This window comes from Rhinoraja longicauda, chromosome 29 (genome assembly GCF_053455715.1).
Source record: "Rhinoraja longicauda isolate Sanriku21f chromosome 29, sRhiLon1.1, whole genome shotgun sequence".
Taxonomy (NCBI): domain Eukaryota; kingdom Metazoa; phylum Chordata; class Chondrichthyes; order Rajiformes; family Arhynchobatidae; genus Rhinoraja; species Rhinoraja longicauda.
Window position 1 is genome coordinate 26,004,301 of NC_135981.1, and position 24,412 is coordinate 26,028,712.

Here is a 24,412-nt window from a genome sequence, read left to right on the forward strand (position 1 = left end):
GATGAAACCTATTTATCTAGTATCAACCATGAAGTCCTTTTTTTTGTGTCCTCCCACTACCTCCACATATTCAGAAAATAAAGTTGGTGCTGTGTAATCAAAGTGTGTGTGGCCTGATCAAGTTTTGATCATATTTATTGAAAGTTTATTGAAATTTATCTACTCTTCTGTTCTGTCTTCCTAAATCTTGGCACTTGGTCTGTTCTTATTCTGACCTGATTAAGCAGTGCAGAATATTCAAGATACATATGGTATTGTTGCCTTAGATTTTATCCAGGCTGTGCCATAATTTCCATTATAGTTGAGTAGAATGTAATGTCTTTACAATGTTTGAGACACAAAAGGTAAAGGCATATTCATAAAATGGGCCCCCTATCTGTTAACTTATTGAGAACTTTTGCCGAATGTCTGTGAACTGTGATAGTGTTAGATAGTTTAGTTTCGAGATACAGTGCGGAAACAAGCTCTTCGGCCCACCGAGTCCGCACCAACCACTGATCCCCGCACACTAACACTATCCTACGCACACTAGGGACAATTTTACACATACATCAAGCCAATTAACCTACATACCTGTAGTTCTTTGGAGTGTGGGAGGAAACTGAAGATCTCGGAGAAAACCCACGCAGGTCACGGGGAGAACGTAGAAACTCCATACAGACAGGTATTGGGTCTCCAGCACTGTAAGGCAGCAACTCTACCGCTGCGCCACCATATTCTGTATACCAAAAGCACCACATGACTCCACTGTCCAACAACATTACAATATCAACTCACGCATACAAATGTGCGGCGTGACTACAGCTACAATACTCTGCTCCTTTTTAAAAAATAAAATAACAGTGAATTACAAGTGCACCTGTAATAAATGACAGCTATAAATCTGGTGTGATAATCAATTTTCCACATCCTATATGCAACTAAAGAGGGCTTTCTAGTGATTGCCTCTGAAATTGTTAACAACCCCCAGAAGAACTGAAATTTAGATGTGGAATCTGTTTTTATACTATTTGATTCTGTTTCTTTGTCAGACTGATTTAGATTTAATATTTCATTTCCTGATATGTTGACTGGATTTATCTCAGACACCATGTCATAAGCTAGCGGTTCAGTGTCTAGCAGAGAATATTTGATTGATGTGATCTTTGGATTTTGCTTTCAGTTTTAATCAGTCTCTAGTTTCAGCAAATCTCTACTGTTGTTTCTCCCCTGTGCTCTTTTCAGCTCGTGGGGCTAAGCATCTTGTAGAAATAAAGCATTTGCAGATGCTGGTTAATACACAAAAGGACACAAAGTGCTGGAGTAACTCAGCAGGTCAGGCAGCATCTCTGGAAAACATGGATAGGTGATGGGTGAGACACTTCTTTAGACTGCTTATCTTGCTTGGAACAGCATTCTATTCATTTGAATTACATTGTGACATTATTGTTTCTGTTCAACTCTAAACGCCAAATTGGTTTGAGTAAGTTTCAAGTATTTTCACAGCATTCTCTTCACCATGTGTCCTGCAGGTTTATATTCTTGTGGCACTGTGTTGAGTTGTTTTGTACTGAAGAAAAAATGGCCAAGAGATATTTTATGCTCAGCTTTGAATGTCTTGTGACATTTCCTTTCCAAAAGCTTTTTCCACCATTTTGGCTGCTCTATTTGAGGCCAGATGATCTGAAGGGATGATAGTATGCATGATAACCTTCCATTTCATAAAGTCAACAATGAGAGCAAAATGAAACCGGGTCTCTTGTGAAAAGTGACCTCTTCAGGTAAACCAGGTCATGCACATGTGGACCTCTTCTCATCTCTACTAGTTTCAGTGGTGGAGCATGGACTCTTGTGTTTCACTTCAGTGAATCAACATGGAATGAGTTCTTCTTGTGGTAGTTCTCCAGTGAGTTGGAAACTGCAAGGTTGTTATGTTCCCTCTTTAGCTTGTTGAGTAACTGTTCTTTGTACTTTAGCTGCACGCGGTTATTTATGCTGCACAAACAGTATAATTTTTGACATAATCTGTACTTTTTGCTGTAATATTAGGGAATAGAACCATCACTTTACAAGTGAGAGTTGTGTCAGTTTAGATCTCTAAGGCTGGCCTGACATTTTCTGGAAAATGGAGAATAGTGAAGGTTGTGATTATCATATCATATCATATCATATATATACAGCCGGAAACAGGCCTTTTCGGCCCTCCAAGTCCGTGCCGCCCAGCGATCCCCGTACATTAACACTATCCTACACCCACTAGGGACAATTTTTACATTTACCCAGCCAATTAACCTACATACCTGTACGTCTTTGGAGTGACAACTTATTGACAAGTTTCTCCACCAAGCCAGACAGATTTAAACAAGGTGGATGCAAGGAAAGATAATTAAAACCTAGTGACATAGTTAAAGAAAGATAGAAAGAAGTGCACAATTTGCAGAAGCTACCTCTTGCAGCAATCATGATTAAAGAGTTTTATGGAAGTCACCAAATTATAACATAGCGCACTTTCCAATGACATCTTGTGAAACAGACTCAGGAAGTGATTATATGCCAAAGGTGCCAACAATCTTTTTAAGACTCATTTCTGATCTTTCAGATCATCAGTCTTTCTGCCAATTAGAACTAAGCATGTTTGAAATTCCTAAGAAAAGATAAATGTTGCTTAACGCATTAACTTGAAAGATTAATTCCAGTTTATCAAATGTAATACAGTCTTGTTATGTTGGCCAAATCAAATAAACTGAGATTAGAGTCTAAGTTTGTAAAATTTCTTCAAATGAATTGAACTGTTGTTATCCTTCCTTAAAAATAGCCTGGGTACCGTGAAGATCTGCATAGGGATTTTTCCATGGCAAAGTTGGTTCAAAATCTTACACTCCAAATAAACTCACTCGATGGTCGTTTTTGTACATTATTGATTAAGTAGTGGACTGCCTAATATTTTTTTTAAGGGGAGATAATATTTAACACTAGACCAAGTGGACCCGTAAGCCCAAACCTCTCCTGCATTGGTGCAGCACCCTCTCCTCTCCTCACTCCCCCTCCCCTCTCCCCCCTCCCCCTCCACTCCCTCTCCCTCCCCCCCACCGTTCTCCCCTCCCCCTCCCTCCCTAACCCTCCACCCCTCTCTTCCCCTCCCCCCCCCCCCACTCCCTCCCCTCAACCCCCCTTATCCTGCCTCCTCCCCCCTCCCTCCACTCCCCTCCCTAGGAGATAGATTTAAACTTTAAAATGTGAATAACTTTAAAAATATAACACCGATTTCAATGAAATTTCTTCCATTAGCACCAAAGGGCCGACTGTGAGTAAGGTGGGCCTAAAATTGTCGCGCTATCGTGTACCGTTTTGGCTGTAGTTCAGGAACAAACAAACAAACAAACGAGAGTTTTAGTACATGGATAGAAAGTGACTACTTTCGGAAATGTAGGTGATAATTTTCATCAGGCGGCCTGGATGACTGACTTTCTGCTGACTGGATACTGTAGAACGCAACAAAAACTTTTCACTGTTACACTATTTCACTACTCTTACACTACTCTTACACTATTTCACTGTACCTCAGTACATGTGTCAATAAACTAAACTAAAGTGAGGAGTTAATTGCCGAATCATCATAAAACCCTCTTGATTTTTACTTTTATGTATATCAATGGTAATTCAAATCTGATGCATTGTATTACAGGCTGCAAACTGCTTCACCAGTTTGGCCCTCACCAACCTCCATCCTTCCAGGGCCACATAGTTGAAAGAAAATTGTATCCCTGCTTTGGGAAAGGAAAAGAATCCCTGCCTTTGGCTCAATGCTCTCCCAGCCCCAACATCTCCTTAACAGAGAGTACACCAAACTCTCTGTTTTGTGTGAGGTCTCCAAAATCCTCTGGGAATTTAAAAATAAAAGTGAATGTTCAGATACGATGACCTTGGAACAATTTAATCCTCACTAAAAGTAAATTAATTTGCCTGTGTGATGAGTCATTGAAATTTCAGGGAAGAAATCTTTATCGGTGACTTACTTAAAACAAGAAAAAATATTGCTATGATATAAAAGTGTACAGTATACCGGTCAAGAGCATTCAGTATTCAAAGCTGCTTTTGTTGTCACATGTCCTCCCGTCCTTTATCAACCAATTCTCTCAGCATAAATTTCCTTTCCTTGCATCTTCATATGCTCATCCAATTCCTACTCTACATGATCCACCTTAAGTATTTCTCGTGGAGTCACCTTTGGGTGGAACAGAGATGCAGTGGTGGAGTTGTTGTTGGCTTACAGCACCAGAGACCCGGGTTCAACACTGACTAGGGGTGCTGTCTGTATGGAGTTTGTACATTCTCCCTGTAACCGCGTGGGTTTTCTCTGGGTGCTCCAGTTTCCTCCCACAATCCAAAGATGTGCAGGTTTGCAGGTTAATTGGCTTCTGTAAATTGTCCTAAGTGCATAGGGTAGAACTAGTTTATATGTGATCGTCTGTTTCCACTCTAAATCACTAAACTAACCAGAACTAAACTAAACAAGGAACTGCAGATGCTGGAAACCTGAGCAAAACACACATATTGCTGCAGTAACTCAGAAAGGCAGTATCAGTGGATGCAATGAATAAGCAACATTTGGGTCGGGATCTGACTTCAGACTCTGTATGGCTTGGGTTCAATGTTCACCCACCCTCTGGGTAAAGAGGATTGTTCTGAATTTCATTTTGGTGATCATTATTTATTGATGGCCTCTCACTTTGTTCGGTGCCCAGACCCATATTCCCAGGCTAATTCCCAACGGCCATCAGGCTGTTTAACATTACGCACTCCACCTAAACTCCGATCTTTGAACGGCCTTGGTTGCAATAGGGACTTCAGGCTTTGTTTTTGTTTTCTGCAGTATATTGGGTTTTTAATTTAGGGTGAACTTCTTTTTTATGTTTATTTATTATATTATCTATTGAGAATTGTGTTTACAAACCTGTTGTGCTGCTTGCAAGTAAGAATTTCACGGTTCCATTCCTGTACATATGACAATAAAACACACTTGACTTTAAGCCAATTGGCGCTCCTATTTTCTTATCTTCGATCTGTTGACCTCACAATAAAAGTTAATTAGCCTTACACATCCATTCAAGGTCACGGAATGCCTCACCAAATGCCATTCCCATCAAGCGCGCCACTTGGTTCAGATGCTGCTTAATGTACCCACTTCACTTTCCTACCAAAACTCCCAGTTAGGACTCACATCTGACATTCTCTCCTCCCAAGCTTTGCACTGCTTCCAGCCATGTACACACATGGCTTGTACCATGGACAGGCTGTGCACCCAGGAGAGGCACATCACCAAAACAAATCACTCACTAGGACACAACCTCTCCTTTGCAGAACAAGTTAACCTATACAGCAGCTAAAGGCAAGGGAATAGTTGAGGCTGCATCACATTCACCCTGAGAAGAAGAAAATGTAGTCACTGCAATGGGAATTGTGGCCAGAGTCTATGGGCAATGGGGTGGAATCATAGGAGATGACACCCCAGTGTCCCCCTATCCACCACATAAATTTTCATCTATAGACTGTAGATGGTTTAAAACCTCCAGCTCCCACTTCTCTATCCCCTCCCCTCGATGCATCTTAGTTTAGTCTAAGATAACGCCCAGAGGTATTCAGGACAGTGTGTGGGCAGGGGCTTGGTACATCACTCTGCCTTGTGGAACAGGCACAGCAGCAGTGGAATCAGGACATAAGGAGCTGTAAGCCTACAAAAGGGAAGTGACTGGAGGCTCTGTGGGAGGCTAGCATGCAGCAAAACCCGGTTCCAGCAGAATCGGGCCCAATGTTCTTCACAATTAGCAAAAAAAAGGTGAAACAGTTGGCCTTTGGACATAACCTGCACAAGGATATGTCCTGCTGTAACAGCTTATTCACCACTGTTCACCGCTGCCCAGTTCTTCCTTATCTCTAAGGGGAATATCTTCTGTGCATCATCCTTGTGAGGCAACTGGATTGTGCAATAGCTCAATATAAATTCAAAGTCCGTGACATTCTTTTATGCAGTGTAAGGATTACGTGCATAACATTATTGATTTTCCAGGAATAAAATGATCCTTGAAACAAACCAATGAACCAATGTCCAAGAGTTGCTTTATTGGGTCCTTCTTGTGGTTGAGTTGAGATTGGGCAATGGCAACTAGCAGCATATGAAACACATCTGAATATGATGTCTGAATATCATCTCTGTGAACATAACCAGAAGGCCATTATAGAAATAGAACAGTGCAGCACAATGCAGGAACTGGCTCTTCAGACCATAATATCTGTGTTGAACCTGATGTCCAGTTAAACTAAACTCCTTTGCCTGCCAGGGTGCCAGGGATTGATGTATCCCTCCAATCCCACATATCCATGTGCCTATCTAAAAGCCACTTAAATGCCTCCCCAGACATCTTAAATGCCTAAACCTGGGATCTTAAATGCCTCCCCTGTCACCCACCACTCTCTGTGTAAAAAACCCTTGTCCCACACGTCTCCTCCAAATTTTGCCCCTCTCACCTTCAAGCCATGGCTAGTCCTTGACATTTCCACCCTGAAAAAAAGGTTCTGATTGTTTACCCTATCTATGCCTCTCACAATGTTATAAACATCTGTCAGGTCTCCCCTCGGCCTCTGATGTTCCAGAGAAAACAATCCACATTTGTCCAACCATTCCTTATAGATAATATCCTTCAATCTAGTCAGAGTTCTGATAAAACTCTTCTGCACCCTCTCCAAAGCTTTCACATCCTTATCAATTGCTCTGAGGCAGACCTTCATAAAGACAACTGAGAAAGGACATTATGATGCCCATCCTCCCTTCCAACAGCTTATTACAATCCCGATCTGCCCCAATGGGTCCTTGATTGAAGGTGTTCATTGGCCTGCCAATGATCACTTAGGGGGAGTTTCCAGATGCAAAGAATTTCTGCATACATGAATTTCTGCATACACATCCCACCACTGTCTACAAAAGGACAATGTTAAAGAACTCTAGGCAGTACTAAACACTTGTGCAACTGCAGTAGCATGCAGTAAAAAACATTCACAAAGTAACTGGCAAGTGGCTAAACCATTACAATGGAGTTGGCATTTGCTCATCTATTGATGTCATTATGTTCCTGTCCACAGATGTCTGGCAAGAATATCACACAAAGTAACATGTTTATCACACTAACCAACCCAACTTGTGGTCCAAATTTACCATATCATTTGTCATATTGGAGAAAATTCTGTACTCGCAGGCAGTTTAAAAAGAGCGCCAAGACGCAGGTTCTAGTGCTGTACTTGCGTGGAGCTCCGAGAAGCAGGAAGGTTGAAAACGGAGAAAAGAGTTCATTGTCTGGAAAGTTTGTTACAAAAGAAGGTGACTCACAGGTAAAGGCAGTTTAAAAAGAGCGCCAAAACCTTCAGATTCAGGTTATTTAGTAATCAATTTACTAATCAGCCCTAAAGTAGTTGATGAGGTAGCAGATAAAAATAAGTGCTGCTATAGCAGAGCAGCCTTGTTGGGAATGGCCTTGGAGGTGAAGTGTGAGTCTTTGGCTCAAGAGGCTGAGTGAGGCAAGGAGGCTATGCTTGTTTGAACTTTGATTTTTGATTTTTGTCACTGAAGAAATGGCAGGCAAGTTGGTGCAGTGTGTTTCCTGCAGGATGTGAGAAGCCAGGGAAAGGGTTTCATAGAATCAGGAGATGTAGAGTCAGTATGGACTCAGGAGCTAAAATTGGCATGTCACAAATGTAATGCTACGGTGGTTATGGGAGATTTCAACATGCAGGTTGATTGGGAAAATCAGGTTGGTACTGGACCCCAAGAAAAGGAGTTTGTGGAGTGCCTCCAAGATGGATTCTTAGAGCATCTTGTACTGGAGCCTATTAGGGAGAAGGCAATTCTGGATTTAGTGTTGTGTAATGAACTGGATTTGATAAGGCAACTCAAGGTAAAAGAGCACTTAGGAGGTAGTGATCATCATATGATGTTTTAATCCACAATTCGAGAGGGAGAAGGGAAAATCGGAAGTGTCAGTACTACAGTTGAGCACAGATGTAGGCATGAGGGAGGAGCTTGCCATAGTTGACTGGAAAGAGACCCTAGCAGGGAAGACGGTGTAACAACAATGGCAGGTATATCTGGGAATAATCCAGAAGGTGCAGGATCAGTTCATTACAAAGAGGAAGAAAAATTCTAAGGGAAGTAAGAGGCGACCGTGTCTGACAAGGGAAGTTAAGGACAGTATAAAAATAAAAGAGAGGAAGTATAACATAGCAAAGATGAGCGGGAAGCCAGAGGATTGAGACTCTTTAAAAGAGCATCAGAAGATAACTAAAAAGGCAATACGAGGAGAAAAGATAAGGTACAAAGGTAAGCTAGCCAAGAATATAAAGGAGGATAGTAAAAGCTTCTTTAGGTACATGAAGAGGAAAAAATTAGTTAAGACAAATGTGGGTCCCTTGAAGACAGAAGCAGGTGAATTTATTATGGGGAACAAGGAAATGGCAGACGAGTTGAACAAGTACATTGGATCTGTCTTCTCTAAGGAAGATACAATCTCCCAGATGTTCTAGTGGCCAGAGATCCTAGGGTGATGGAGGGACTGAAGGAAATTCACATTAGGCAGGAAATGGTGTTGGGTAGACTGATGGGACTGAAGATAGATAAATCCACAGGGCCTGATGGTCTGCATCCCAGGGTACTTAAGGAAGTGGCTCTAGAAATTGTGGATGCATTAATGATCATTTTCCAACGTTCTATTGATTTAGGATCAGTTCCTGTGGATTGGAGGGTAGCTAATGTTATCCCACTTTTTTACAAAGGAGGGAGAGAGAAAACAGGAAATTATAGACCAATTAGCCTGACATCGGTGGTGGGGAAGATGCTGGAGTCAATTGTAAAAGACAAAATTTCGGAGCATTTGAATAGCAGTAACAGGATCATTCCAAGTCAGCATGGATTTACGAAGGGGAAATCATGCTTGAATAATCTTCTGGAAGTTTTTGAGGATGTTACTAGGAAAATGGACAAGGGAGAGTCAGTGGATGTGATGTACCTGGACTTTCAGAAAGCCTTCGATAAGGCAGTGAAGAAAGGTAATGGAATGTTGGCCTTCATAACAAGAGGAGTTGAGTATAAGAGCAAAGAGGTCCTTCTGCAGTTGTACTAGTGTGCAGTTTTGGTCTCCAAATTTGAGGAAGGACATTCTTGCTATTGAGGGAGTGCAGCGTAGGTTCACGAGGTTAATTCCCGGAATGGCGGGACTGTCGTATGTTGAAAGATTGGAGCAACTGGGCTTGTATACTCTGGAATTTAGAAGGATGAGCGGGAATCTTATTGAAACATATAAGATTATTAAGGGATTGGACACGCTGGAGGCAGGAAACATGTTCCCAATGTTGGGGAGTCCCAAACCAGGGGCCACAGTTTAAGAATAAGGGGTAGGCCATTTAGAACGGAGATGAGGAAGAACTTTTTCACCCAGAGAGTTGTGAAGCTGTGGAACTCTCTGCATCAGAAGGCAGTGGAGGCCAATTCCCTGGATGCTTTCAAGAGAGAGTTAGATGATGGCGCAGTCAAGGGATATGGGGAGAAGGCAGGAACGGGGTACTGATTGTGGATGATCAGCCATGATCACGGTGAATGGTGGTGCTGGCTCGAAGGGCCGAATGGCCTACTCCTGCACCTATTGTCTATTGTTTATTATCTATTGTCAGCACGTAAACATTAGGAGTTGGAGAGAACACAAATTGTAATGGTCCAAGATAGCTTTTAACATTCTGAACAACTTTAGTAGTCTCTGCAAATTAAACTACATAAGGGAATGTAAAATTAGAGGCTATTGCTGACAATATTATTGTAAAAATGTAGTGGGCACATATCAAACTTTCTTTTCTATTGAAATAAGAGGCAATAAAACCGCACTTTAACATTGCACATTTTGAAAGATCACAGGAACATTGATAATCATTCCACCAACAAATAGTTAGCAATTTTTTCTGATGACTAAAATCAACCACTGTAATACCTTCCATGAACAATAATGCTGTCTTTTGAACATCACACGAGGGTCACATGTTTGACTGTAGACCATTTAAGATTATCTTTTAGCACATGATGGTGGAAGTTATGGGTCTCTCCGTAAAGCATAATATTCTATTAACAAAACCCCAGCTGTTTTACAGCAGGAACGGGGTACTGATTTTAGATGATCAGCCATGGCTCGAAGGGCTGAATGGCCTACTTCTGCACCTATTTTTCTATGTTTTCTATATTTCTAAACATTTAAATTCATAGAAAATGCTTGTACCAAGAGTTGGCAAATATTTATAGCGAAATTATCACAATAAATGATTCAAATCTTTTCCTCCACCCCCCTCCACTGATGAGGTAGTTGCTGAATTAGTTTTGCATGAGGTCAGATAAGGCATGGTTTATTTTGATCACGTACGCCTTTTGTGACTCGTGTGTGGAGCACGGAACTTTCCTTCATTTCCTTTGGCCAAAAATATGAAAACCATGGAGAAGAGAGATATCCATGGACAAGGAAATGAATGTGAACAAAGAATGAAATGTAAGGGATGAACAGGAAGTCCTTAAGCCTATGTTTTACTGTTTAACGTGTACAAAATACATTTCTTAGCCTCTTCCCGCACATTGTGGATTAAAATGAAATGCACAAGTAATGAAAGAAAACTGTGATAAGTGGCAAAGCTGCACAAATTGTGTCAGATCAACATCATTTTAAGTTAACAATGGAGGAACTCAGCAGGTCAAGCAGCTTCTGTGGAGGGAATAGTCAGATGATGATTTGGGTCAGACCCTTTCTTCAGTCTATGTCCCAACCTTAAACATCAACTGTCCATTCCTTCCACAGATGCTGCCTGGCCTGCTTACTTCCTCCTGTAGTTTTGTTTTTGCTCAGGATTTGAGCAGCTGCTGTTTCTCATGTCAACATTTTAAGTTGATAGGAAGAAGTTAATGCCAGGTGGTTAATATCCAGGCAGTTTCAAGTCGAAAGGCACGACATTCAGAACTGACTCACTCACAGCTTTATTCACAAAATGCTGGAGTAACTCAGCAGGTCAGGCAGCATCTCAGGAGAGAAGGAATGGGTGAAGAAGGGTCTCGACCCGAAACGTCACCCATTCCTTCTCTCCTGAGATGCTGCCTGACCTGCTGAGTTACTCCAGCATTTTGTGAATAAATACCTTCGATTTGTACCAGCATCTGCAGTTATTTTCTTTTCACTCACAGCTTTGTTTAACATCATTAGGAAGGGGGATCAAATTTGTTTGCATCGTCAGGCAGCGTTTTCACCTGCACAGATTTTAAGTTGCACTTAAAAGAACCTCAGAAGCATTTAAGGGTGATAACTTGCACAGTTTTATTAGTGAAATTATACTTTTCACAAAATAGATTAATTTTTAATTGCCAACTGTTAGCAATTAATTTAATATAACCAAAAATCATGAAACTCAGCTCGAGAACATTCATTATTCATTGGTGCACCTTATCAGTGTTGTAGATGTAGTCTAATCCATCACACAGACCAGACTTCACACCATTGACTACATTCTACACTTCACAATGCCTCGGAAAGCAGCCAACGTAATCAAAGACTTGTCCCACCCCAGTCATTCCTATTTTTCCCTGCTCCCATCCGGCAGAAGGTCCACCATTGCACACCACCAGACTCGGGAACAGCTTCTTCCCCTCTGTTATCATACTTTGAATAGTCCTTCCATTAGCTAAGTTTTTATCCAATTCACCTCTATCCCATTGTGAATATTGAACTTTTGTCTATGGAACCGATAGGCTACAAATGCGTTACAATACTACAGACTATATTCTTCACTCTTCGGTTCAGTTGAGTTTATTATCAAGTGTTCCAAGGTACAGTGAAAAGCTTTTGTTGCGTGCTAACCAGCCAGCGGAAAGATATTACATGATTACAATCGAGCCGTTCACATTGTACAGATACGATAAGGGAATAACATTCAGTGGAAGGTAAAGCCAGCAAAGTCCGATCATAGATAGTCCAAGGGTCCTCAAAGAGGTAGATAGTACTTCAGGACTGCTCTTTGGATGTGGTAGGATGGCTCAGTTGCCTGATAGCAACTGGGAAGAAACTGTCCCTGAATCTGGAGGTGTGCTTTTTCACACTTCTACACCTTTTGCCTGATGGGAGAGGGGAGAAGAGGTAATGGCAAGGGTGCAACTCGTCCTTGATTATGCTGCTGGCTTTACCGAGACAGCGTGACGTATAAATGGAGTCAATGGAAAGGACGTTGATTTGTGTGATGGTCTGGGCTGCTTCCACAATTCGTATCTTCTCTTTTGCTCTATCTATTGTACTTGATTGTATTTTGTATGGTATATCTGATCTGTTTTGATAGCATACAAAACCAAGCTTTTCACTGTACCTCGGTATATCCGGATAATAATAAACCGAAGCATAAGTATTTTTGATGGTTATAAATTTGCCAAATTTGTTCACTATTACCTAGACAACTAAAAAAGTAGTAACTTGAAACACCGCCTAAAAAGCGTGGGGCGGCACGGTGGTGCTGGTAGAGTTGCTGCCTTACAGCGCTTGCAGCGCCATTGACCCGGGTTTGATCCCGACTACGGGTGCTGTCTGTATGGAGATTGTATGGTCTCCCCATGACCGCGTGGGTTTTCTCCGAGATCTTCAGTTTCCTCCCACACTCCAAAGACATACAGATTTGTCGGTTAATTGGGTTGTGTTTGTATACTTGGTATAAGTGTAAATTATCCCTAGTGTGTGTAGGCTTGTGTTATTGTGCGTGGATCGCTGGTCGGTGTGGACTCGATGGGCCGAAAGGCCTGTTTCCGCGCCGTATCTTTAAATTAAACTAAAATTGGTTAAAATAGGTCATACATATTACTTTGATCAGAGGGCAGGGGCACAGTTGACTTTGTTTGGAACACCACCTTCTCCAGAACAATGGTCCAGGTCATGCTGATGATTATCCAGTAGTTCCTTGCAGAAGTTCCTTGCTGCAGTGCACATATCAGCTTGTCCCAGATTTCCTCTCTGGGCACGACATTGCAAAAGTGATGATGGGATGAGGGGAGATCAGACTCAATCAGAACCTAGGCCTTGCTCCACCCCTGGATTATCCACTGAATCCAGGGGCAGTTCTTGATTGACCTGAGCTGAGAGAATGGATGCAATTTTGCATTTGGCGCCTCAGCCTTACCCAATAATGTGCCCAATACTGCTCATTTCAATGGGAATAAAAAGGTGAGTGAAGGTAAGTGCTTCATTTTGTATGTTACTTGATTTTAAATAAAATAGTTTAATAATTAATTGGAATAAGTTGAATGTGGTTTTAAATGCATTTATTATCTTATGTTTCAGTTTTTAATTAGCTTTAAAAGAAATTAAATGTTGCTAATGTTGATCATCAGAGATGTTTAGAAAGTGGGGAGAAGACTATCTGATAGCAGGAACTCTCAGAAGGTCACCATGACAGTGTGTGGGCAGGGGCTTGGTACCTATCTTTCCCCATTGTGGAATAGTCACATCAGCAGGGGACTCGGGACATAAGGAGCTGTAATGCCACAAAAGAGAAATGTGTGCGGGCATCAGAGGGAGGCGAACAAGTAGCAAAACCTAGTTCCAGTAGAACTGGGCCCAATGCTCTTCAGAATTAGCAAATAAAGGGGAAAGAGTCTGCCTTTGCACAAAACCTGCACTTGAAATTCCTCATTATTTACTTGGTTTGATCAAATTGCTGCAACCCAGTTGAAACTATCCCAAAATTTAATTCTTTCTCAGATAGTTGGTCAGTCTAGTCCCTCTCAGGTTAGTCTAACTAGCAAAGTAAAAAAGGTTAGAAAATAATTTTCAGTAACTAGACAGTAGAAATTCATCCTTTGCTGTTGTAATGGAAATGGGAGTTTGGTTGATATTGCTGTATTATCACAGACTAGACAGAACTATCTTCAGAACAACCTTTATTGGAGAAAACAGCAGAGTCTAGTGCAGCAAGATATCAGGCTGATGCCAGATGGTATACTCGGATCTTAAAGATACACTGATGTCATTCTTGCCCCTTCAAAAAGGATTAAACATCGTACAACCCAACACAGACAGTGGAGCACATAGTCACCAGTTGCCCCAAATACCGGCCACCGAATGGTGAACGAGGTCTGATTGACCTGGATGATGAGATGTTGGCCTGGCTCGCCTCAACGGAGCTGCAGGTCTAAAAGACATACGACAGAAGAAGAAGAACCAAATAACTATGTACACTTGTATGCTCATGTAGTTAACTGATTATTTGCCCAGATGGATACCCAGTTATTAATTTGATTAGTTATAAATTAATTAAATCTCACTGATCTCATCTTCCAAACTCATCTGCAGAAGCTGTACATTGCTCATTTTCAAGTGTCAGTGACTCCAGTAAACCACCCAGTGCTTATCTGAATATTTGGTCTGCTATTCTTTTTGTATCAATGTTGCAACATGTTTGTATCACTAATTTTGAATAGAAGATAGACACAAAAAGCTGGAGTAACTCAACGGGACAGGCAGCATCTCTGGAGAGAAGGAATGGGTGACGTTTCGGGTCGGGACATGACCCGAAACATTACCCATTCCTCTCCAGCGATACTGCCTGTCCCGCTGAGTTACTCCAACTTTTGTGTCTATCTTTGGTTTAAACCAGCATCTGCAGTTCCTTCTTACTAATTTTGAATAACCAGCCCACAATGTGGTCAACTCTGGATCAACCCTGCACGTGTTTACATTGGCTCCATTTCAGTGCCGATGTTGCATTCATTTCATTCTCAAATTCGATAAACGCAAGATTCTAGGCCAACTTGCGACCAAGAACTTTAAAATGTGGCTTGAAACTCCGTCTTGAGCAGTTCCTTTTTCTACTCTGTTTCTCCCAAAACATCACCACCTCAGGTATCCAGCACCTGTTCAGCTGGTGACTGTTCTAGTGTTTCCCCAAAAAACTAAACTTCCTGGCTCTGTGAAACCTTCCAACTTCAACTGATGACTCATTTTAATTCGCTTGTGTTTGTCACAGAGTGAATCTTTCTCTCTTCCATAGACTTTGAGTTGTTGACCATATCTGGCTTTCGCTTGCACTAAACTTTATTCCCTTATCAAGAATCTTTACACTGTAAATGGCGAGATTGTAATCATGCATAGTCTTTCCGCTGACTGGTTAGCACGCAACAAATGCCTTTTCACTGTATCTCGGTACATGTGACAATAAACTAAATTTTGAAACTGAAACTCCTTCAGTTACTAAAACACACTTCCCATTCCTTGAGAGTTCTCCAAATTCCCAAAGTCTCAAACATTCCTTCCTCGTGTAGTTTATTTGCAGCCCACACCATTCCCTGTACGTAGGCCATTTAAGCTGAAATTATGATCCACAAGATTCAAGAAGCTGGAGGCTCCTGAGCACCTCCCTAAACTACTGGACTGATCACACGGGCCTAGAGTGCGAGTGACTCCGGGATCTCCTCGCTATCCAAGATCATGATCCTTTCAAAAACACAGTCCCTCAATCTGAGCAACTAGATTCATTTCACTCCCATGATCATGGAGGCATGGGTATAGCCAATAGCTAAGCAAGTCAAATGGACAAATTGTCCCCATCAGACAACCTTGCAACCCATCTCAACCATGAAGGTAACTGTTGAGTTCCATACAACCTTATTCTACCATTGTACAATGATTGAAATGCATATTTGTAGTCACTCCCTCAATGATCTTGCATGTGTTCATCATTATCGTTCTCTTCAGAAATACAATCAATATCATTTAGTGTTCCTTTTTCTGACTCTTCGTCCACTGACTGTATCAAGCATACAATGCCTTAGTGGACCTGTTACACACCCTAACCTCCCTGCTTTTGAAGCATATGGGGATTATTTTCTGCTAGCTGATGATTTATTGAAGGATTTGAACCTTTTTGGAATTTTTTTTTGCTCTTAAGACTGTAATCCCGGGCTGTCTCGTACATGAATTTGGAGGCCAGATGTCTCCCGAGTGACTCGAGCACTAAGCATTCAGATAAACTCTGGATTCCTGCCAAACCCATTCTCCCATTACCTTAGAATCACATCCTGAACAAACATGACTTGCATTCTCACTCTTCTTTGCCCTGCAAGTAACAATCCTGAACATTACCTCAAACATCAGATACAATATTTTAACATGTTTTGCTCGAATTCTCTCAGAAGCTGTTGATGGATTGGAATGTCCCTTTAAACTCTGCACTTTGTCCTCCGTATTATAATTCAAAAGCTTGCTTGCAGTGCTAATAGATTCAACAATGTCTCACATATCTCCAAACCACTGCCCTGCTCTCCTATTAATGTTGATGTGTTGCTCTGTTCTGTGAGACCTTGAAGAGTACTTGTACTCAACGCAAGTACAGTGTGAATGGCAAAGTCCACTTGTACTCCCAAGCTCCACAATGTTTCCTCCATGGCCATTTCTGCAATCCCCACCACACACGCTCCTATTCTCACAAGCAGCAACATTTCCAAACTTAATGCCAATGTGGTGTATCTTGCTACAAGAGCTAAAAGTAGAACAACCTTAATTGTAAGCAGCCATTTTTGACTGAAATATCATGTCTGGTATAACAAAGTGTGAAGGCCCTGCCATGTTCTACACTTAGTTCAGATAGTTACACTTGCACTAATACATACTAAATTCATAATGTGTTAAACATACAAAGTAGTAGTGGGAACGCATTGAAATTGCACTTCTGAACTTGAATTCCAATTTGCTCGCAATCAAGGATGAATTTCAACTGTTAGATTTCTTCCAATTGGATACTCAATTCTGTTGGAAATGAGCAGGGAGCTCTGAAAACTAAGTGACAAGGAGCATTTTGCAACTTATTCTGGTATTATTTAGATGCAACAAAAGATGGGAAAAGGTTAAAACAAAAGGTTACAACAAATTATCCTCATAAAAGCAGGATGTTAAGCTTTGGTTAAGTAAAACCTTCTGGATTATCAGCCTTAGGGCTACTGCAAGAAGTGAATGTTCACTTTGTATTGAGTTGGTTCCACTAATAGATTGATTTGCAGATAATACATATTAACAATGCTCTGACAAGCTGTAGCAAAAATCCAATGAAAATCGATTTTGTGGTAAAGCTGTTTTTAACCTGAGATGGATTTGAGAATATGATAGGATATAAGTCACAAAATGTTTTTTCTTGTTTTCTAATACCTTCTGCTCATCTCTTTGCTATGGACAGTTATAATTCGACTGGTTGTTGGCTTGTCTGGAGAGAGGCCCAATTGCCGTTCCAGTTGAAAATTGTCAAAAGCCATCAGATATATCTTTGAAATCTCTGGAATCACCGGCCTTTTGGATGAGGCATTGGAGTACAGTCTTGTCGCCTTGATCAGGTGGACACAAAAGAGCCCTTGGCACAATTTGAAGATCATGGATGTTTCCCTGGTGTTCAGGACAATATTTATCCATCCGCCAACAACACTAAAACAGATTGCCTGGACACTGTACAAACTGGCTTTAAAGTTTGCTTATGTATAAAAAAGAATAGACTGCACCAAAAGTATACGGTTCTCTGCAAAATAACATTGGGACATCCTACATAGGTGAACAATGCTAAGTTCTTGGTTTCTTTCATTGCAAAGCCTCAAAGTTGTAATTTACGGACTAAAAAGTGGAAACTTTAACCCAGCACCACTGGGGCAGCTTGTGATAAATAACATTTCAATATCCTCTTAACATATACATATTTTTTGTTTTGTTTTGTTTTCCAGAAGCATTTTACTTGTGCCCTGGTAGCTCTGCTTGATAATAATGAATAAGTTTCTGATTGTATTTGATTTTGATGAAACCATCATTCAACACAACAGTGACTGTGTCATCCTCAAATGTAACCCAGACCAAAGTCTTCCAGAAGAATTACTGCAGCCCCAGGATGAAGAATGTTGGAGTGAATATATGGTCAAGGTATACCAGTATCTAGGAGAGACGGGGGTCAAAGAAGAAACCATGAGAAAGGTTCTATCAGAAACCCCACTTACAAAAGAGATGTTAACCCTATTTCAGTTCCTTAGGAAGTCCTCAGATTTATTTGAATGCGTCATTATCTCAGATGCCAACACCTTCTTTATCAATAGCATTCTTCAAGCAAATGGCCTATCCACCGCTTTCCAGAAAATATACACAAATCCTTCGTGCTTTGATAACAAAAATACCTTCACAATCAGCCCTTACCATTCCCATGTGTGTGAGCAGTGTCCCATTAACATGTGCAAGAGACAGATCCTGCATGATCACCTTGTACAGCGTGCTGAAGAGGAAGTTGAATTTGATAAAATCTTCTACGTTGGAGACGGCACCAATGACTTCTGCCCTTCTGTAGATTTGACGCCAACTGATGTCATCTTCCCAAGGAAGAACTATCCATTGGATAGGTTGATCTCCGAGTTCAAAATGACTGAACCATCTGCAATTCAAGCCCAAGTGGTTCCCTGGGAGTCTGGAGAAGATATATTGCTTTTCCTTGAGGATTGCGCAGGGAGATAATGTTGCTCCAAGATCCCTAAAAGAGATTCAGAAAGCGTTATTATTTTCCAGTAGCAATTTAAAAGCTTTTTCAGGAAACAGTAGAGTAAAATTGTTAGTAAAATTGCATGATTCTAAAGCTTACTGAAATATTTAATTATTATACTAGTTCAGGATCTAACACTTATTTCCCTATATCAACAATTAAACACTGATTGTGACTTTTCAAATGCACCTTTCCCCAGAACACAGAGAAAAGTAGTTATAAATGATCTACTATTTTAGTTGGGGAGAAAGGTTGTACCAACACACAGTGGTAGAAATATTTATATTGTGGATATGTCAATTCTCAAGCCAGCTTAATCAGTAATTTAAAAGTTCTGTATGGAATGTATTAATGTTCCTGTGATAGTGTACTAACCAAGCTATAATCTTTATGCAGCCATCAGCCACATATCAGAATGCTTCAAACATTTAGCCAGCCCACATAAATTCTATGAACTTTCCATTACAAGTTTCCATGGAATGTTTCCGAATGTAATCTTTAAACTTCTGCAGGACAAAACAGAAAACAAGAAATTATTTAAATTTTGTAGTGCTTTGACTCTAATTACGACTCTGGGAAAGGAAGCAAGATTCCAGCATCTGAGGTTTCTTGTGTCTCAATTAAAGAAGGACGGTTTTCCTAATACTTAGAATTATCAGTGAGATATATCAACCAATGTGTGTACCAATGGAATACTGTTCAATAACTTTATCATTGGCCTTTGTTTAAGCAGAGCGCTAGACTGATTAAGATCTGGTTTAATTTCATTAAGTGTTGATCTAAACAGATAATGGATTGGACATGCCTGCAATTAAAATAACAATGCACTAAAAAGAAAATTCCACAAAATACCAAAAATGTTTGAGATTTGTAATGACATCAAATTACCATTGCGCTTATGTTAATATTCATGAAAAATAAATAGGTTGAGAATTTTTTCTATATTTTAAAACTAGCATTAAATTGGTTTGGCCACCCTGGGTCAGTTTCATGTGAGCTCACTGGGGAAGTGATTATCCAATGTGTATTGCATACAGTGCAGTGTGTACATTAGAATTGTGATTTCTTGGTCTTTCTTGTTTCTCTGCCTAATGGGAAATGTTGCTTCAAGTAATAGGGCCACTTTGAAGCAGTCTTGCCCAAAGTTGTGGATGGATGCTGGAAACAGGCACCCTTTGACCCGACATCTTAAGGAATATCGAACTTTTGGGGACGTGTACTTGAGAGTTGGGCCCCCACAAAGAATGATGACCTGCCTTTAAGATGGAGTCATTGGGACTACTCGAAGCCTGTGTAACTGCAGCTCAGGTAGGGATGTACCCTCTGGTCAAGCATTGCTGCTGGGATTGTGGCCCAGTCCATTTCCTAAATCTGTATTTGTCAGAATATGGTTGGGGCAACATCAGTCATCCACTGCATGCCAGGTGACATCACTGCTGCACGTCCATAAATGCATGGGGCCCAGTAAAATCTACCGATTTACACTAAATGCTTGCAGGGTTAAACCTACCTGGAATAAAACCACTGCATAGCAATAAAAACATTGTGCTACCTGATAAACCTTCTAACCATTGGGATCCTACATTTACTTAGAATTCAATTAGACATTTCTGATGATGTCGAAGAAATTAACCTGTGGATAGGCCAAGACCTTTATGTTTCATTCAGAAATATGACACAAAAAATCACACTGCAAAATTACTAAATTAATCACAGGACATGATTTGTACTGTACTGCCGCTCAGATGTCAGTACATGTAACACTGATTTGACTTGAAGTGTGAAGATATCCCTTACATTACTGAAAGATCTCAAACAATTTACAAAATGAAACTGTTGGACAAAGTTCAGGAATTAAAGTAATTGGTGTCTTTAGCTGTTGTTGTAGAATGTAATACAAAACCATTGATGGTAACGAATTTAACTTAACTAAATCGTGTTGGGTCATTTATTGAGTTTTAGATAATCAGACTGAAGATATATACTGCATTGTTAAAAAGCTTTGGTGCAGCTAGAATAAAATTAGATTAAAATGTTTGTCAATTTTTCAGCAGATGAACCCAACACCTGACCAAGTGAAATTCATTGTATTGTCATTGTGTTGTTAATCTGGAAATCCATGTTACTCAGTTCCGACAGTATTGATATTTGTCCTGGGCGGTAATCTGATTCAGGAAATAATTCACTGGCAATTGATTTTATGCTTGGCCCAATGTTTTCTTATTCTTTTCCTCAAGAACAAGAAATTATACCTCAAATTTACTTGTTAATAATAAAAAAATATTGTTCTATTCTTGTATGAAAATGTAGAATCTGAATCTAAAAGGAGAAAACTGCAAAAGGAAAAGTTTAACTTTTCTCCAATAATGGAACACAGGATTTTTCTTTTGCTCGTACTACATTCTTTACTTTCCGCTCTAATCGTCTCAAACTTTCAGAGTTTCTTCAATGGCCGCCCCAACGGAGCAGGTGCTTAAGCACAATAAAGTGCTTAATATTGTCACGCATTTTTTTTGAGGAAATGGATGCTGTACTAATTGATAATGTACATTCTGAAAACAACATGCAAGCTAACATTGAATTTGTTTGTTCATAAAAAGCATGGATTTTCTGTAAATGTTAAACCTCCATGTAAATTTGTGTTTGTTTACATAGAGAAGGATTCAAGCAGATGAAGTTTCAGACAAAATTGATTGAACAGGGAAATAAATGGACAAGAGGCAATTGTTGATGTTGCAAATGTTGGCATTTATCTAAACTGCCCAAAATTAGATGAATATATTTTGACATATAAGTGGCTACAGAGTATAGAATTGAACTACAGAAATTACTTTTAGCCAATTCCTATTGATCTATTCTCTTTATACCCAAGATTACAATTATTGCAATTCTTGCTTTCCAAATTCCTGCCTCAAATTCCAGTTACCCTGAATTTTCTTCCCAATATGATAATTTGTGAGCCGAGGTGAGGAAATTGGACACCATTTCTTTCAGATTAGCTGGATGATATTTGCTGCATCCTGCAGCATTCCTTGTGATTCACCTGAAACTTTGAAGATGGCAGCACTGCAAGTGTGAATGTTATATGCCGAGCACATTTTTGTACAGGAAAATGCAACCAAAACATAGATATGCTGAATTGTGCCCCATGCATTAGAGGATTCCGGAACTGTTTAAGTTGCCCCAGATATCGATATACATGCAGTTGATTTAGTGATATCTAGACTCTGAGGGGTTCTATGTCAGTCTCGCACCAATGAAAACTTTAGCCATCGTAAACATTTCTTGTCATATCACATATTTTAAATTTTGATTCTGGCAGCTGTGCTAGTTTTAACACTAACAGAGATGAGTATAAAAACTAGAATGCAATCTACCTTAACATTTTCATGTCTTTTATTAGTGCCATTTTAGCAAATATTCCTAGTATATAATAGTGTAGCATGTTTCAATTTTTACAAAAAAAAGTGACATTGTGGAGCCAAAAGTCAGTTGTCTGCTTTGATGGTTCAGATTCAAAACTGAATTTGGTTTCCTGCAAAGTTGGAAGATCCGGCTACCATTACTTTTTAAGTCTATTGATTTCATTGAGAACATTAAAGTAATTGCTTGGATTTCTACCATGTGTGTGCTAATACACAGTTATAGTGTAAATGTAGATAACCTGAACAATAATAGCAAAAGTCAACTGCAACTTGAATTCGTCTCACTTTTTATTTTGAGAATGTGGTTTGAACTATGTAAAACTAAAGATGTAAAGTATATAATATCTGATATTTAACATTTCTTGACATGTTCTAGTTCACAAAATTAGATATAAATTCTCTTTTACCGTGTACGTTTATTGTTTAGTTTGTCTCCATATTATAATGAAAGCTCAATTGACACGTTAGCTGAAGAGACAAATTGGTAAAGATTCAAGTTTTGATCTGAGTTGTTAGATGATTCGATTGTCGGATGATCTAATTTGGTTTGGAAGCTGTCAATTTATTAAAGTCAAGCTCTGATACAATGTATGGTGGATGTGACTTATGTCTAAGCTGATTGTAAAAATATAAAATGTTCCAATTTGAAATCGTATTGAAATAATATGCAGCCTTTTAGCTATTCTCTTATTGAAGAAAAACTATTGATTTTAATCTATTTTGTAGTAATTTTATCTTCATGTACCTTTGCATAAGACATTATACCAACAGCCATGAGATAAATATTCAGATATCAAGTGGCCTCTGAGTGAAATGCATTTGTCTGACTATTGGTCTAACTATTCTTTAACTTGACTCAAATGAGAACAAAATCAGAATTGATAGTAGTCGTTGGCAACGATTATATCTGAAAGTGACCACTTGGGCAAGAAGCCACCTAATCCCCATGGAACTATATTCAAGGAAGGTGCCTTCCAGGAGAAGATGAGACAACTTTTGTAATGAAAAAAAGGACAAAAAAGAAGACACATTTCTGATATTGTGCATTCTGAGTGCGATGACACTATACAGATTTTTTTTTAGTTCTTAAGGGATTGATATAAGATGTTATAAATTTTTTAAATGAAGCACAGGGATGTTGCAAAGGCACTTTAACTAGAAAATGTAATAACGTATTGAACAAGGCTGGAATTAAATCTTTCTACATTTGGAGCAATATATTATTTCTGCCATTATATTTACAGTAAGTGTAGCTTTTTGTGTGCTGGTTATTTGAAATCTTCTGCAGATATTTGCTTGTTTTAATGTAGCAGACATTATTATAGTAAAAAAGCATAGTGCAAAAGTGTCTATAAGAATGAGATGCTAATATGAATTTATTAGCAATTCATAAACAGATTGAAGAACTATTTCAAATGTTAGCAACATTTTAACACTGATTTATGTTTTGTCAAAATGGAACTTGTTCTTTAATTGTCTCAGAAATTATCTGGAATGATACTGATCAGGATTAGTGTTTTACTTGCCAATAAAACTACTGAAATGTAAATGAGGTCTGTTTTTTTAAATTATTGTGAACATTTTTGCTACTTTTATTTTTTCCAACTTCATTTCCTTTCAGATTCTCCTTTCATCTCTTCCTCTTACATTAGATGGCCTGTCAGCACTCCCATTAATAACAGTAGTAACATAAAACAAGAGATCCTTCAGCAAAAAAAGCTGAACATGAGATCTAAGATATGCTTTAACTTTACACATTTCATTTTAATTCAATCATTAAGCCAGTTTCATGGAATCATTAAGCCAGTTTCATTCTGAAAATCTTATGAATAGATTCTTTATTATTTACCTCAATCAGGCACAGAATTACAAAGTAGAGACATCATGCGTGACCTATTTTTTTTTAAAGATCAGAGTTCCAAGAGCAGTTTCATTCCAATAAATAACCCCAATCTTTCATTGTATACTTTATTAGCAATTTGGATCAAGGAGATCTTAACATTTTGAGTTACTTTTAAAAAATAAATTACAAAGTACGTTTGAATCCCTCTCCACAAACATCTCCTCGTTTCCTCAGCTGAGAAAGAATCCTTCTCCCAGTTCTTTTGCCATTTTTCCCTTCTCCAGAAGCTAATGTCTTCTTATACCTGCAGATAGCTTCTCGATTTTCCCTCAGGGTGCTTTACTCGAAGTACCAATAATTTTAGAAACAAATACTATGTTTTATATATTTTGGGTGACATTCAACTTCTGTGCGGTCACAGAATGTGCAGAGGTAAATCGGCCACTTGAAATATCTTTTTGGGAAAGGCTTTGTAGGACTGATAACCACACATCTTGTGGAAGTGAAGTCCTGTCTCAATGAGTGCTGTGCTATGTTGTGTTGCACTGTCACAGCATCATGTAGC

General features: G+C 39.5%; 2 protein-coding genes across 3 annotated transcripts in view; both read left to right on the forward strand.

Moving 5' to 3' along the window:
- LOC144607821 (phosphoethanolamine/phosphocholine phosphatase-like) overlaps positions 1-18,554 on the forward strand; it is a 36,402-nt gene extending 17,848 nt beyond the window's left edge. Inside the window, exons 1-2 of one of the 2 annotated variants that reach the window (XM_078424936.1) lie at positions 1,221-1,352; positions 17,783-18,554. In XM_078424936.1, the coding sequence (XP_078281062.1) occupies positions 17,823-18,554 (732 nt within the window). In that variant the 5' untranslated portion in view covers positions 1,221-1,352; positions 17,783-17,822. Of the gene's footprint in view, positions 1-1,220; positions 1,353-17,782 lie in introns of those variants that run through there. The other variant, XM_078424937.1, reaches the window with a different exon arrangement.
- A 1,205-nt stretch (positions 18,555-19,759) lies between these two features.
- Positions 19,760-24,412, forward strand: part of eftud2 (elongation factor Tu GTP binding domain containing 2) — a 103,872-nt gene continuing 99,219 nt past the window's right edge. The window contains exon 1 of the mRNA XM_078424931.1: positions 19,760-19,887. The gene's annotated coding sequence lies outside the window, so the exon portion shown is untranslated. The remainder of the gene's footprint in view (positions 19,888-24,412) is intronic.